At 35.6% G+C, this 14,564-nt stretch overlaps 3 protein-coding genes and 1 non-coding gene across 4 annotated transcripts in view; 1 reads left to right on the forward strand and 3 right to left on the reverse strand.

Annotated features, from left to right (window-relative positions):
- LOC129799134 (band 4.1-like protein 5) overlaps positions 1 to 5,378 on the reverse strand; it is a 29,152-nt gene extending 23,774 nt beyond the window's left edge. Inside the window, exon 1 of the mRNA XM_055842797.1 lies at positions 4,812 to 5,378. Within this exon, the coding sequence (XP_055698772.1) occupies positions 4,812 to 4,973 (162 nt within the window). The 5' untranslated portion in view covers positions 4,974 to 5,378. The remainder of the gene's footprint in view (positions 1 to 4,811) is intronic.
- Positions 5,379 to 7,333: 1,955 nt separating this feature from the next.
- Trnat-agu (transfer RNA threonine (anticodon AGU)) lies at positions 7,334 to 7,406 on the reverse strand. Its single transcript has one exon. It is a non-coding gene; the product is annotated as a tRNA-Thr (tRNA).
- A 1,574-nt stretch (positions 7,407 to 8,980) lies between these two features.
- Positions 8,981 to 10,494, reverse strand: LOC129799152 (WD repeat domain phosphoinositide-interacting protein 3). Its single transcript, XM_055842829.1, has 4 exons — positions 10,308 to 10,494; positions 9,951 to 10,232; positions 9,313 to 9,885; positions 8,981 to 9,239 (listed from the first exon to the last, which is right to left on the reverse strand). The coding sequence occupies exons 1-4, from the start codon at positions 10,369 to 10,371 to the stop codon at positions 9,115 to 9,117; spliced, it is 1,044 nt and encodes a 347-aa protein (XP_055698804.1). The 5' UTR covers positions 10,372 to 10,494; the 3' UTR covers positions 8,981 to 9,114.
- A 3,397-nt stretch (positions 10,495 to 13,891) lies between these two features.
- Positions 13,892 to 14,543, forward strand: LOC129799175 (signal peptidase complex subunit 1). The gene is made up of 3 exons (XM_055842853.1): positions 13,892 to 14,056; positions 14,168 to 14,314; positions 14,381 to 14,543. The coding sequence occupies exons 1-3, from the start codon at positions 14,033 to 14,035 to the stop codon at positions 14,480 to 14,482; spliced, it is 273 nt and encodes a 90-aa protein (XP_055698828.1). The 5' UTR covers positions 13,892 to 14,032; the 3' UTR covers positions 14,483 to 14,543.
- Positions 14,544 to 14,564: the final 21 nt, after the last annotated feature.

A 14,564-nucleotide genomic window follows, 5' to 3' on the forward strand; every position in this document is an offset into this window, starting at 1 on the left:
AAAGGTAAAATAGTGTTTTTCTTTTGTTTTACTCGAAAGCCTATCATGCCGTATGCTAATACATCCGGCACACCATTAGATCAGTAAAAGGAGAATGGTCAAAACTATATGGGCGCTGGTCCCGGAATCGCCACAAACGAGAGTAGGCGCATTTTGTAGGTACTGATATAAGATTGAAAAATTGCCGGGATCCAGGACGATAAACGCTGGGAGTCCTTGTAAAAAGAGGCCTTTATCCTTCCGAAAAATCGTTGTTTTGACAACGAATTACACAAGAACTGCTAAAGTGATCTTGATGAAATTCGGTATAGGGTCACTGTATGACTTAAAGTTTTTGTCCATGCATATCACCCTCTCCCCCCACCCTCCATTCTGATAGCCCCCATACAAAATGGGGGCACTTTACCTTACAACTCCTTTCTAAGAACAGGTAGAAAGCTGATATTCAACAAGCCTTGTTCCCATGCTGTATTTCAACTTCCTATCTTTTCTCAGAAAGGAGTTATAAGGTAAAGTGCCCCCATTTTGTATGAGGGCTACCAGAAAGGGAGACAGAGGAGGGAGATATTATACATGGTTTAAAAGTCTTCCCTAAGCTTTGTTCCCTTGTCGAATTTCAGCTTTCTACCTTCTCTTAGAAAGGAGTTGTAAGGTAAAGTGCCCCCATTTTGTATGGGGGCTATCAGAATGGAGGGTGGGGGGAGAGGGTGATATGCATGGACAAAAACTTTAAGTCATACGGTGACCCTATACCGAATTTCATCAAGATCACTTTAGCAATTCTTGTGTAATTCGTTGTCAAAACAATGATTTTTCGGAAGGATAAAGGCCTCTTTTTACAAGGACTCCCAGCGTTTATCGTCCTGGGTCCCGGCATTTTTCTCAACCTTATATCAATATCTTCAAAATGCGTCTACTCTAATATTTGTATGAAGATGAACCAGCGCCCATATACTTTTGATCATTCTTCATCATTTTAAAAAATAGTTTTTATGCTCTAGAACTGTTCCTCCATGGTTTAGAACATTGATCCCAGAACAAAAGTTGTTACCTATACTAATGTCTATCCAATGACACAGGTCCCGTTCGTGGCGATTCCGGGACCGGATTTGACCATTCTCCTTTCATGACATTAAAATTCGCAGCCCTTTATTTTAAAATTGGACAAATTTTCAAAATTCTGACTCAAAATTGGACTGAAGTAAATTTAGTTTGGTGTGATATTCAAAAGAAGACTAAGAGTGCGAATGAGTAGGATAGGATAGACCTATGCAGAACTTTAAAAAAAAAGGATGTGAATTTTGACTATAAAATTTTCATGATCTTAAAGGTGTGTCGGAGTCATATTAGACCAATTTTTGTAAAGATTTTATTTTGAATGTTAATATAATATTTTACTGGACAAATTTAATTTTTCTTTAACCAAATTTAACTTTTTATTGCTCACTTGTTTTTTTGTCTATTAGAATTTAATACAGATGATGGTGTAATGTTTGACAATATTCTTTATTTGCGACTCGAGTACAACTAATTTATTGCTAATTACACATATTTTATTCGGGAACAATTGGGTGATCGAGGTGCATGCACACTGAGAAAAAAAAGGGGGTGCGATTAACTTTTTTTCTTCGTAACTTTAATACATTTTAGGTGTAAAATTATATCAACATTTTTTAATGTTAATTTTACACCTTTTTAAGTGTAAAATTAACATGAAAAAGTGTAACTTTAAGCCCTAATACACCTATAAAGCATAATTTATTATATAATTTTATATTATTAATTATTATTTTTTTAATTTTTTAAATAATTTTTAAAATAATTTTAAATATATTATTAATTAATAATAAAAAACATAAATTATATAATTATAAACAATATTTACACCGATTTCGGATCAATAATGCAGGGTAAAATTAACATTTCCGGAATGCTATTTTAACTTCTTCGGATTTCTCTCAGTGCATGAGACTGCACATTGATCTTTCAATGTCTCGATCAGTATATCACAAATTTCAAATTAAAAATTTAATAGTTTACCGAAAAAATTATTATTATTCATATTTACCAAATCACTTGTTTACTGTTCAGAATCCGAATTTTACTCTTTCGAATACTCTTTAAAGATATTTCATTAACAATTATCTATCTTATGGTTAATGACCTAGACACACTTACGACTTAAGCCGAGAGACGGCTTAACGTAATAATAATCAGAATAATCATTTACCTAAAATTCCCATCAGTGTGTCCCACTAACTAAGCCGTTTCTCGACTTAAACTGAAAGACGGGTTAGTCAGAAACTGATGGAAATGTAATCTAATCATTATTTTGATTATAATCACGTTAAGGCGTCTCTTGGTTTAAGTCGTAAGTGTGTCTAGGGCATAAGAATGACGAACTAGCATACGAAACATGCCTACATTCTGCTATACGGGACTGAGACCAAAGGTTTACATAGTCAAGTGACTTAATTTCCCTAATTTCTTAATAGACAAGAATTTTAGAATATTTTTTTTAAATTGAACTTGGATTTTAAGGACAAATTATCCATTACATTTGCAAAAATCACGAAAAGTCTTTTTTTATTTAGGATAACAGGACGGGAACTTTGGGAACTGGGTTAAACTTTTAGACTGAAAGCGGTATTACATTACAGGGCTCTATAAATCATTTTAATTTTTATTTCCATTGCTGTGAAATTAGAGAGTATATAAGTGGTCACAGGTCTAATTTAATATCTGGGTTTAAAAGCCTAGAATCTACAAAAATTATAATAATAATAATAATTTATTCAACTTCGTATAACCCCCCGTACCATGCGTCCGCCGCCGTCTCAGCGTTGATGACCAGCCTCCGAAGCCAAACGGCGGAAATGCTTCTTCACTGGCTGTATAAGCATTTTTTACATATTACTACATACAATCTCATTTTAACAAAGAGGCTATTTACACCGCCGCATTAAATTGGGATTGAACTGTTCCAAAATCGGATTTCGAATATGTAAGTCTTAATCTAAGGTCGCAATCTAAACAATTTCATTAAGGTCATTTAGACTGTCGTATTAGATTTTGACTGAATTATCCCAAAAACCGATTTTGGGATAATTCAATCTCAATCCAATGCGGCGGTATAAATGGCCTCAAAGTGATTGATTTCAGACTGACGTAAAGGCACAGGGATACGAAATGAAATTTAAAGAGGGAGCGCGTAGCCAATGGCTGTTTGCGTCCTCTTGGGGGTGCAACACCCCAAAAAACAAAGAAAAATTAAAATTAGCTTATAGTATATAGGAATGCAAATTAAAGTAGTGCAATGAAACTTAAAATTAAGGATATAGTATAAGTTTAAATTAAGTTTAAATTAATCTGAGAGCTCATGGAGTCCGGAAAAGTGCTTCACGAATCAGGGGCGGAACGAGGTAACCGTCAGAACAGGCCGCGGAATGGCGCCCCAGGCCCAACAACACCCAGCACCCATAGGGAAAAACACCCCGACCACCTCAAGCTCCTCCCCCCAAAAATTGCAAATAGATCCTTTAAGATTGTCAAGATTGTGGTTAAGATCTTGCTTACCCTATTAGAGAGCCTATTGTTTAGAAGGCTATTGCAAGGCTTTGGTCTGATATTGGATTTATGTTCAGTTTTCTGTTAAGCCATTTAGTGTAAGTGTGCCAAATTCCGGCCATTGCAATTTCGGCCACTTTTTTTGTTCCTCGAATTTCCATGAATTTTTAATTTTTACATACTCTTGAGATTATACAATGCAAAAAAAATAACAAAAAATGTAGCTTCGACAAACGAGATGACGTGAAAAATGCATTGGAAGAATTCCTGAAGGGCAAGGAACTATGAGAATGAAGGTGGCCGAAATAGGGCACCAAAGCTATGTCTACATTTTTATTCATTTTAAAATTAAGAATGATTTTGGAGTAAATAAAGACGATAAACTGTCTAAAAGGTTCTTTCTAAGCAACACTCCTTAAAAAGAAGTAATAAAAAATCAATTTCTATTAAAGATATTACATTTCAAACTTGAGACTTTGGCGCTTGCATGCAACTATGCCGAAATTTGGCACACTTACCCTATCGGTTTTATTTCTATTTTGCAAAATTATTAAATCAATTTAACATTTTTTTTATCATTTCGTGACAATTGTAACATTGACCTCAATTCTGAAGTAAAGTTAAAGATCTTTAACTTTATCGTGATTTTTTGGTCTCAGAATATTGTGGCATTTCGTTCAACAAAAAAATTGTTATGAGAATGCAGAAAGAGTTTCCTTATCAAGCTTGGGGAAGAAACAAGAATCAACTTCTTAGTATTGAAATTCCTTTTGTTTTCGAGCCAAAAAACTTGTTTCTTTTTTTCCAAGAAAAAAAGACCCAGAAGCAAGTCACTGAACCATTTTTTATTGGGAAATGGTTCAGCTGGCAATTTATCCATCGTGCTTGGGACCTTGTGGGGCTCCGCAGAGATTTACCTCCAAAAGATCAAGCCACACGAGAAAAGGAGAGGAAAAAAAATCAACCTCTTCAGCAAATCGAATTAGAGAGTCACGATGTGTGAAGCCTTCGGATGTCTTTGCGCTGCACCACTCGCGAATGGGAAGTGCGACTTGAAAGTGTTTCGGAGTCGTGGACAAGAAAGAAAAAGACCCACCAACACCAGAAAAGTCGAGTTAGAAGGCAAAAAATAAATAAATATAGAAGGTGTATTGGATGTTGGAGAAGAAATGAGAGATTTGGAGCATCGCGATAACAGACGGTTTTGGGCTTTTAGCAACAAATTACTTAGATATTTTCCTCACCGAGAGATCCACAGACAGGTCCGTGTTGTCCAGCAAGATGATACGGCACTGAATGAGATTTTTATTCACGGGAATCCGCTGGGATTTGATGTGTGGACTTCTGGTGGTGGAGTCCTCAGGACGGGGATTCCTGTGACGTCGTCGACTCAGGAAGCGGAGCATTTTTTTTCTATTTTTCTTTAAAATTCTATTCTATGCACCAGAACTAATTTCACCTGCACAGAAAAGGGGCACAAAAATTCGTTTTGCGGTCAACTATTCTTCATTCACCCACTTGCGGATTCACCTCATCCGGAGAGTGTGAATCAAGAGAACACAGCAGCAGAAAAAAAGTTACGAAACGCTGCGTCCGAGGCACCAAAAATCACCTAATTCTCCCACTAATTATCACTGCTCCTGCAGGGAAAATACCTCAGTGGGAGAGTCTGCATCTCTTGGGCACTTTTGGGACACTTTTCACACACTTCCGGGAGGTTTTAGCACGGATTTTTGCAGGAAAAACAATTTTGCACTCCTCCACCGTCACAATATCTGCGGCCATTTTGACATCTGGCACTGTCACTGCCCTAGCGGAATTTCGCAGGAATTCTCCATGGAAGTTTCTCATTCCCCAAGAATGTTTCATGCGTGTTTCATGTAGTCGCTTTCATCAGCTAGTGTCGTACTCTTCGATTTTTTTTAACATTGAACACTGCTTATTTTTTCTTGTAATTTACAACTGAAAAAATAGTGAAATCACTTTAATAATTATCATAAAAACAAATACACTTTAAGTTAAAATGGGATTATTTAGAATGATTTGGAATTTGCGATATTGATATTAAGATTTCCTGATTGTATCAGTAGGGCAAAGAAAAAATAGACCACGAAAAAATATGCTTTATTGCTTCTACACACTTAAAGAAATTTATGTCCATATTCAATGAAAATCCCTACGCTTCTGTAGGAACAACTCTTCAATATGGACATAAATTTATCTAGTGTGTAGAGGCCATTAAGGATTTTAAAAGGTTTCTATTTCGACACATTCTTATCATTCACAAGTAGAGCTTCAAAAATTCGAATATCTATTTGAAGAGCAAAAAAGAGACATTCTTACTTCTTGATACTTTCGCGTGGTGGCTGAAGTACATCCTGTTCAAAATTATCGCGAAGTGCTCAAGTGTCAAAATGTGTTGGTCTTCACTTTTTTATGCGGAAAAACACAAAACAACAACGCTTACTACTTACAGTGGTGGCCAAAATAATAGAATCGTTTTGTATAAGGCTTATATTTTTTAATTTTTGTATTTTTTCCCAATTTGTTGATATAATTCTGCAGTAGAAATCTTCAAATTATTAGAATCGTAGAATAAGGGTTGTTTTGGTCGCTAGGGGTCTCTATTTTATACAGAATACGTCAATAGTGAAATTCAATTCGGCCGAAAAAACTGGAAAAGTGTCATTTATGGTTTCTAAATATGGTTTTATTTAAACTTATTTGATTTATTGATCACATTCTTTAATTTAAATAAAAGTGGTCCTATTGTGTTGTTCAAACCAAATTTCACTATTGATGTATTTTGTGAAAAATAGAGACCTCGAGCGGCCAAAACAACACTTATTTAACGTAAGGTAATTATTTGAACATTTCTGTGTTAAAATTATTTCAACGGATTGGAATAAATAAAAATGCTCATGGTAAAATAGCGGCCTTTGCGAAGCTGATTCTATTATTATGGCCGCCACTGTATGTCCCATTATTTAATCACTCCATAATCACTGAGTAAATGTTTTGCGAGCTTTTTAGTGCAATAGTTCATAAATTTTCCCCACCTTGTTCGAAAATTTAGTATAAAAATTCGAAATTGAATTTGAATTCTTCGAGAGTCAACGACTTTTTGCGAAAATAGAGTTCCATTTACCTTTAATCCAAGACACTATTGGAGAATCAAACTCTACTTGTATTTGCACCCATTGGCATTAATTTTCGTTAAAAAATGCATTTTTAATAGAACTGTGATGTTTCGATCTACAACACACGGGCAATAATTTCCTTAAAAATCCATTTTTGACGAAAATTGCTCTCAATGTGTAGAGGTCTTTACACTCAAGCGTTCTTTATATTTTTAGCTGTTTAATTTTATTTTGCCATCTGAAACATGAAGAAAATATCTAAAGTATGAATTAGAAATAATTCCGAATTACCTAATTACCCTATGTAAAAAAGTAAACGTAACAAGCTAAGGATAAATCTACACTGTAAATTTACTACGATTATCGTTTGTAATGTATGTGTAACAGGATGATTGTAGTACAGGAGAATCGCGTTGAGTGGCATTTTGAAGACTTTTAATTAATATGTGCCGTGTGTGCCGTATAGTTAATATTATTTAATATTTTTTAATGTTATAATGTAAATGGTGAGAATTTTACGAACTTTAGTTCAATGTTAATTGTATTTATGTACAGAGAAATCGTCAATCAGAGCAAATGACACTCAAATCATCTAGTTTTTTTTCAGCGGAGATAGGAAAAATTCCTGCCTCCACCCAGAATCGAACTGGAGACCTCTCGTTAACTAGACGAGTGCTCTACCAACTGAGCTATAGAGGCCACATGCTCTGCTTGACTTGCTACACGACCTTTAGCCAATTGCATTGTGCACTGTAATCGCTTACTCTCGGGGTTGCGAGAATTTTGGTTTATTGTGAGAATTTTACGTTATAATGTAAATGACTTTTACATTATAAATAAAAATTCGTGGTAAATTCGGAGGTACCAATTTAAAATCTGACTCATATCAGTTACTGAGAGCTTCACAGAGCTATTTACAATGGTCACTAATGTTACTTAGTTGTTGGTCACTTAATGTTGGTCATTAATGTCATTTTAATATTGTTCTACTTCAGAATTTATTAGGAAGATTTTGTCATATGACATTGCCATAGAACTCCCCTACTGGTCTTGCGAATATGGCGACTGAAGGACCAGTTCAAACCTAATTTCGTGCAATTTTGCTTCTTTTTGGTTTTTCGGTTTTGGTCCAAATTGGGCAAATGCGGCAGCCATTGCGCAAAGAGCTTCTTCATACCCAAAATATCATGTAAGTTGTTGAACAAACGGTCACATGATATCTTTGGAATATTAGGTAGCTCCCTTAATTTTACTTTGAGGTCATTCAAAACAATATCATTGGTTTTTCGATGTTTTCTTAAATATTAACATCTTTTTTTTCGTTCAGATCATTCAGCACCGTTTTGGCTTGTAGTGCCACAATGAAAGTCCAAAAATCAAATCTGAATCCGGTTAATAATTATCTAGCTTATATTTGGTTTAGGTTATCGTTTTCTTACGTAGATAATAATGTTTAATCAAACGAAACTCAGAATTTTCCATTTAAAAAAAAACTTAGGTTGATTGATTGAAACCAATTACAGAACCTTTAATTAGAATGAATGAACAGTATCAGTATCAGAACCAGCTTCAACAATATTGTTTCAATTGTTTTGGAGACATTTTCAGATCTCTGTATCACCTCCTTGGAATTAAATACAATTAGGTACTCTCTCCAAGGAATTAAAACATCACATTGACAGTAAAATGCTCACCGTATTTCGTTAATTTACGCATTTTCATTGCAATTCTTACGCTAATTCCCAATTAGCGTATTACCTTATCTCATACTCGGTGGCAGTAGGTGAAAATAATATAAGAAAATTGAAGAAATAAAACGAAAGTACGATAAACGGCGAGCAAAAAAAACTATACAATTAATTTCAGTTTTTTTGCTCACCGTTTATCGTATTTTTGTTTTATTTCTTCAATTTTCTTATAATATTTTCACCTAGTGCCACCGAGTAAGGGATAATGTAATAAGGTAATGGAAAATTTTGCGTAAGAATTGCAATGAAAAGGCGTAAATTAACGAAATACGGCGAGCATTTTATTGTCAATGTGATTCTACCCTTAAGCCGACACACGGCTTAGTGGAAAATGATTGAAAAGTAGTTTAACCATTATTTTGAATATAATTACCGTTAGCCGTCTCTCAGCTAATCCTTAGGTCTGTCAAGACCCTTACGCTATTAGCTGACAAAAGCGACGATGTTTCAAGCGTGTTTCAGCCAGAATCCCGCCGTTTCTCGAGAATCTCGCCACGGGAATTAATTTAAAAAGCCAGACGAATCTTTTTTAAACTCTTCAGAAATCTCTTTATTATATTTTCATTACAGGTATTTTTTCATCTCTAATTTTTTTAAGGGTAGGCAGAAACATCTAAATAGACTTTCCATTGCAGTTCAGGGGCAGGGGGAATTTTGTTTTAGGTATGTTGCTGATCATCTACCTGATCATCGCTCAGCTCGAGGAATTGTGTGCAGAGGACCGGGCTGCATTCACCTTTGATGTTGAAGAGGAATTTGTAGTAATGCCCATCGGCGCAGATAACTGCAAGAAGACAAACAAAAAATGTCTTATCAATGTTGGCTGGAAAGAAGCGACAAAACAGAGAATGACTCACCAATGACGGAGTTGCTTTCGGCACCGAAAGCACAGATGCAGGGCGGTCCCTGGGGGATGGAGAATTTGCAGAATGACCAATTGCTGGAGAAGTATTTGGGAATAATGGGGAGACTGCTGCTTTCCTTGCATTTCTGCTCATCCAGTGTGAAAACGTGAATTGTGCCATGATCCGATGATACCACGAGATGGGTGGATTCATGATTGAAATTGATGCAGAAGATTGTGGCTTGGTTTGTGCCTCGGCGCAGCTCGGCCACTTTGTTGCCGGTTTCTGTGTCAAAGACGCGGATTAGGGTACCGCGTTCACTGGCTGTGGCCAGGCGAGTGCCCTGAAGATTGAGAGCGAGGCAACTGAGTGCTGCCTCATGGGCTGTAATCTCGAGAGGGAGGAGTTTCCCGTAATTTGCCAGATCGGCAATCTGTACGTGACCAACACGGCGTCCTGGATAGGCCAGGAGAGATTTGTTGCTGCTGGGACAGAGGACACAGAGACCCAAGGGATTTGGCCCAGTCTCAATCACAAAAAGCTCTTGGGGCTGCTGCACGAAGGAAAATACCTTGATGATGCCATCTGAAATCAATAAACCCTTTTTGCCCATTTCTGAAGAAACTTTCTCCGGGACTTTTTGCTCTTACCAAGAACCACAACAATCCTATCTCTACGCAATCTAACAGCCTTCACAGGAGTGTTGAAGTCGAGATTGATGGCTGATGATTTCCGCAGGTCGTCCCAGACGAGAACTCTGTGGGGAGGGGCAAGAGGAACAACTCCTCCACCGACCAGCGCTAAGTAGTTGCACCTGAAGAGCATTTCTACGTGTCCGAGGCCACCGTTTGGGAAGAATTGGTGCTCCTTCTCCTTCAGTGGATCGCAATTGTAGACTCGGAAGCCATTGTCAGTGGCGCAGGCGAAGCATCCTGAGAGAGAGAGTCACACAAAAGACCCCATGTCACATCCATTCCACAATTTCTCTCAAACTTCACCGGGTTTACCTTGATCCTGATTGAAGCCAGCATATCGTAGGCCATTGCCGTATGGATTATCCCCCAAATTCATTGTGTCTTATCACTTGGAGGCACATTAAATGGGCAAAAACACCAGAGAAATACCTCTATTTTGATCTTTTTCACAGTCACACACAAAAAACCACGTAGACTTTGTTGCTTTACAGAAAGTGTGATTCTATTGTTGACCATTCAGGGAAACCGGTCAATACCTTCTTCACAACATAGGTCAATTTGTTCTCTTTCTTTGTTCTAACGGCGTTATCACACTTGCACATTAAAATTTTAATGTGATTCATATTAATTGTCACTTGTGAGCGTCCAAATATGTTATTTGTGTCTTTGAGTCACTTAATATTTGGGGTTTTTCTATTTATTGATAAAGAACTGGACTTGACCTGCAAAAATAAGTTTAAATTTACCTAAAGCATAAATATTTTGTAATGCTATAAATCAATTTATATCAAATTTTGCGGGCCAAGTCTACCTTTTTATCAACAAATAGATCAAATTTTGAATATAAAATGATTCAAACACACAAATTACACATTTGGACTCTCACCAGCGACAACTAATGTGAATCATATTAAAATTTTAATGTGCGAGTGTGATAACTCCGATTTACTTGAATCACTTCGATTATTCATTTTTTTTAATTCAGTTTTTTTTTATTTTGTATTCTCTATCATTTTAGTCTCTCTTATTTTCAAGAAAGGCAGAAATAAATTTCAAATTTTAACTCATTTAACTTTAAATCTTACCGTCCGGTTTTTTGGTCATTTTTCCTAGTACACTCGGTCAAATTACAGACCGCGGTAGGATACTCAACAAATATTTCTTGGAGAAGGGGAAAAAATTATAATTTCAACCAACAATAAAAAATACTCCCTCCGTTCCGAAATAAGTCGTACGTTTGGGGAAAAATTAGGGATTAAGGAATGGTTTCAGAGAATGTTTTTGTTATTTGCAAATATCTTATGTATGAACTATCCTCCATGTTCAGGGATAATATGGGGATCCTTTCACGATGGTAAGTTGAGGAATCCATATGTTGAAGTTGTCCATTTTTCGCGTTTTTTTCAAAGAGCTCCGGTAGATAGTTAATTACTAAAAAATGGACTGTGATTAACATTACAGGCTAGAATTTGTTCTAAATTTTTAGTATGCACAAGTAGAACTCAACAGTTATTACTGATATGACATTTTTTATATCTCAAATTTTGCAGAATGAGCAATAAAAAGAACATCCTTTTTTATGTGTTCGAATATCTGGGTGCAAAATGGTGAGAGATAGGGACTTGGGACCTTCAGCGGACCCCTCATAAGTTAACCCTGGGACCATTTATATGTTTCTCTAAAACTTATCCAGAATTGAAAAAAAAATCGCACTACGTGTTTTCGAGCAATCCCAAAAAACATGATTTTGGAGGGGAAGGGGAGGGGTGTTGGCAAAATGAAGGACATAATTATGGTCTCAGGGTCAACTTATGGGGGGTCTCCCGAAGGTCCCAAGTCTGTATCTCTCACCATTCTGCACCTATTTTAGATTGAAAATAAAACTCAAAAAATAAGACATTTTTAAGACATTCGTTCCTCAACTTACCATGAAGATTGGATCCCAATTTTAGTTCTGAACATTAACAATAGTCCTTTGGAAGAGATATTGTTGATACACAAAACTTTTACCAACAAACTTTCCCTTAATCCCATTTTTTTCCCAAACGTATGACTTATTTCGGAACAAAAATTTTTCCCAAACGTACGACTTATTTCGGAACGGAGGGAGTATATCACATATGCATATTTAAAAAAAAAAAATCATAAAGTTTGATAGCGACATATCGTTTAAATATGTGTTAATTTTGAGGGCTGTGTGGATGTCAAGAGACGTCCGGCCCCTACAAAACTTTAAAGAAGAGAAGAAGAAGTTTATTTTGAAAAGTTTATAAACCGGTCAATTTGACCAGAAAGCAGACTACGAATAAACAAAAAAAATCGTTGATTTACAGAGAAAATTGATTAAAAAATAGGTTTAGGAAACAATATAATTCTTAAAAATTTTTCTGCTTATTCAAATATGAAGAACATGAAGAATATCGATAGGAAATTCAATCAACTTATGGAATGTTTAAAAAAAACAGCTTTTTGTTTTAATCGTTATTTTTATTGAATAACATATATCCGATCTATAAAAAATGCTCTGCTGCACTTCACTGAACACTCCGCTGCTTTTTGACTTTTCTAAGTCAAGGAAGTTAAGGAATGAATCCAGAACAGAAAGATCTGGAAGTCGTCGCGAAGAAACAATCACTCACGGTGACACATAATCTATTTCCAGAGTTTTCGTGATTGTTTCTTCTCGACGACTTTCAGATTTCCCTATAAAAGATTTCCCTAAGAAAGCAATTTTTTAACAGTTTTTTCACTCAGTAAGACTTTTACAACAGTTCTAGTTGTAGGACTTATAAATGCATTTTCCAATTTTTTCACATTTGTACGTATCGTATTTTTCCGGTTTTTCAATTCAATTTTCAAGCGACAAAACCTATTAAATATTAACAGGTTATGACTTTTCGCCGAAGGCGTTTTGTAATACTTTTGGAACCTCGTGAACCTCAACAAATATTCAAGATATTCGAAATATTTGATAAACAAGTGCAATACTCGCATAATTTATGTTCTGGATTAAATCATGAAATGTTGCTCGGTCTTTGAAATAAAAGCCATTCAAATGTCTATTTCAGATGATAAATTAAATATGAAAAAGAAATGGCATTTTACGCCAATTTGGTATTCTACGCATATGCCTATTTTTTTTAGTTTTTGGCCAATTTTTTAAATTATAGACGAGTTATCAATAAATTTTATTTCCGTAAATTGAAAGCTAATTAAGTTCTTTATACATCCGTATTATCACTCTAGCTTAATATTGAATAGAATTCTTGCTATGAAGCTCTAAACTTAAAATTGGAGTTAAATGCCACTTTGGGTTTATAATGACTTAAGTTTCCCTTCAGAAGTTCTGTGGATCTGTAAGATAAATTTAGTTTTTCATAATGAAATATTGAAACATTTCAATTTTCAACCAATGAAACGAATTTAACCTTTCAAATGTCTCAAATTGTTTCTTCCACATCTTTTTTTTTACAACTCCCTTCCACCGCGTGCTAGGACGTCGCAGGCCGGCATTTCTAGTGCCTTTCAGTCGGGGTAGAGTGTTTTCTTTGTTTTTTTCTCTTTCTCTTCTCTATTTAAATTTTCTGTCTTAATCTATTTTCATTTTCTTTCTTTTTCTTGTATTTTTTTCCTATCTAATCAGACATTGTAAGAGGGACGGGACGGACCCTAATTATGTTTGATTTAAAACAAATAAATAAATTCAATTCAAATTCAAAAATTCAAAGATGACGAGAAACAAATACTAATACCGAAGGAGAATTCAATTTGAAATCTTCTCCATATTTTTCTAATATATTTTTTTTTTAAAAGATAATGAACTCGTTCGCAATATCTGTGAAATCTTCCAACGTGCGATCAAAATGTCAAAATTTTGCTGTCAGTTGTCACCGCAAAGGAACTGCAAGAAAAGTGCTAGAATTGTGGCTGACGTGGGTATTTGGTGTTTTGCTTTTGGATTTTTCTCCTGTTTACCTTAAATTTCTCTGATAAAACACTTAATATTAGTGAAAATTGTTGTCCAAAAGATAGTCAAGATGTTGAATATTCAGACACATATGGTGAGTTGATTAAAATCCTCGGTATATCCTTGAAATGAGAAGGTTGATAAATCCTGGAAGTGACGTGGTTGATGTTTTCCTGAAAATTTTATTTAATTTTTGTGTTTGCAGGACTTTGATGGTCAAGGACGGGCAGAGAGACTGTCCAGGATTATTATAACTATCTTTGGAATTGTCGGACTTGTGTATGGTGGCTATGTTCAGCAATTCTCTCAGACAGTCTTTATCCTGGCAGCTGGATTTGCTGTTGCAGCCTTGGTAGGTCGCCTTGGGGATTTTTTTAAAGTGAATCGGGAGAGGATTTTAATGTTGTTTGTGTTTCAGCTCACAATTCCTCCCTGGCCACTGTACCGGAGGAAACCGCTCAATTGGCAGAAGCCACGAGGAGATTCGTCGCAGGAAGAGGGAAAGAAGAAGAAAAAATAATCCATGTTCTAATCCTTGAAGAATTTACTTAATACAGAGACAAAATGCTAATTTGATGAATTTTTGCCGGCTTTCTAAATTG

The sequence above is a fragment of the Phlebotomus papatasi genome, chromosome 1 (genome assembly GCF_024763615.1).
Source record: "Phlebotomus papatasi isolate M1 chromosome 1, Ppap_2.1, whole genome shotgun sequence".
NCBI classification, from domain to species: Eukaryota; Metazoa; Arthropoda; class Insecta; order Diptera; family Psychodidae; genus Phlebotomus; species Phlebotomus papatasi.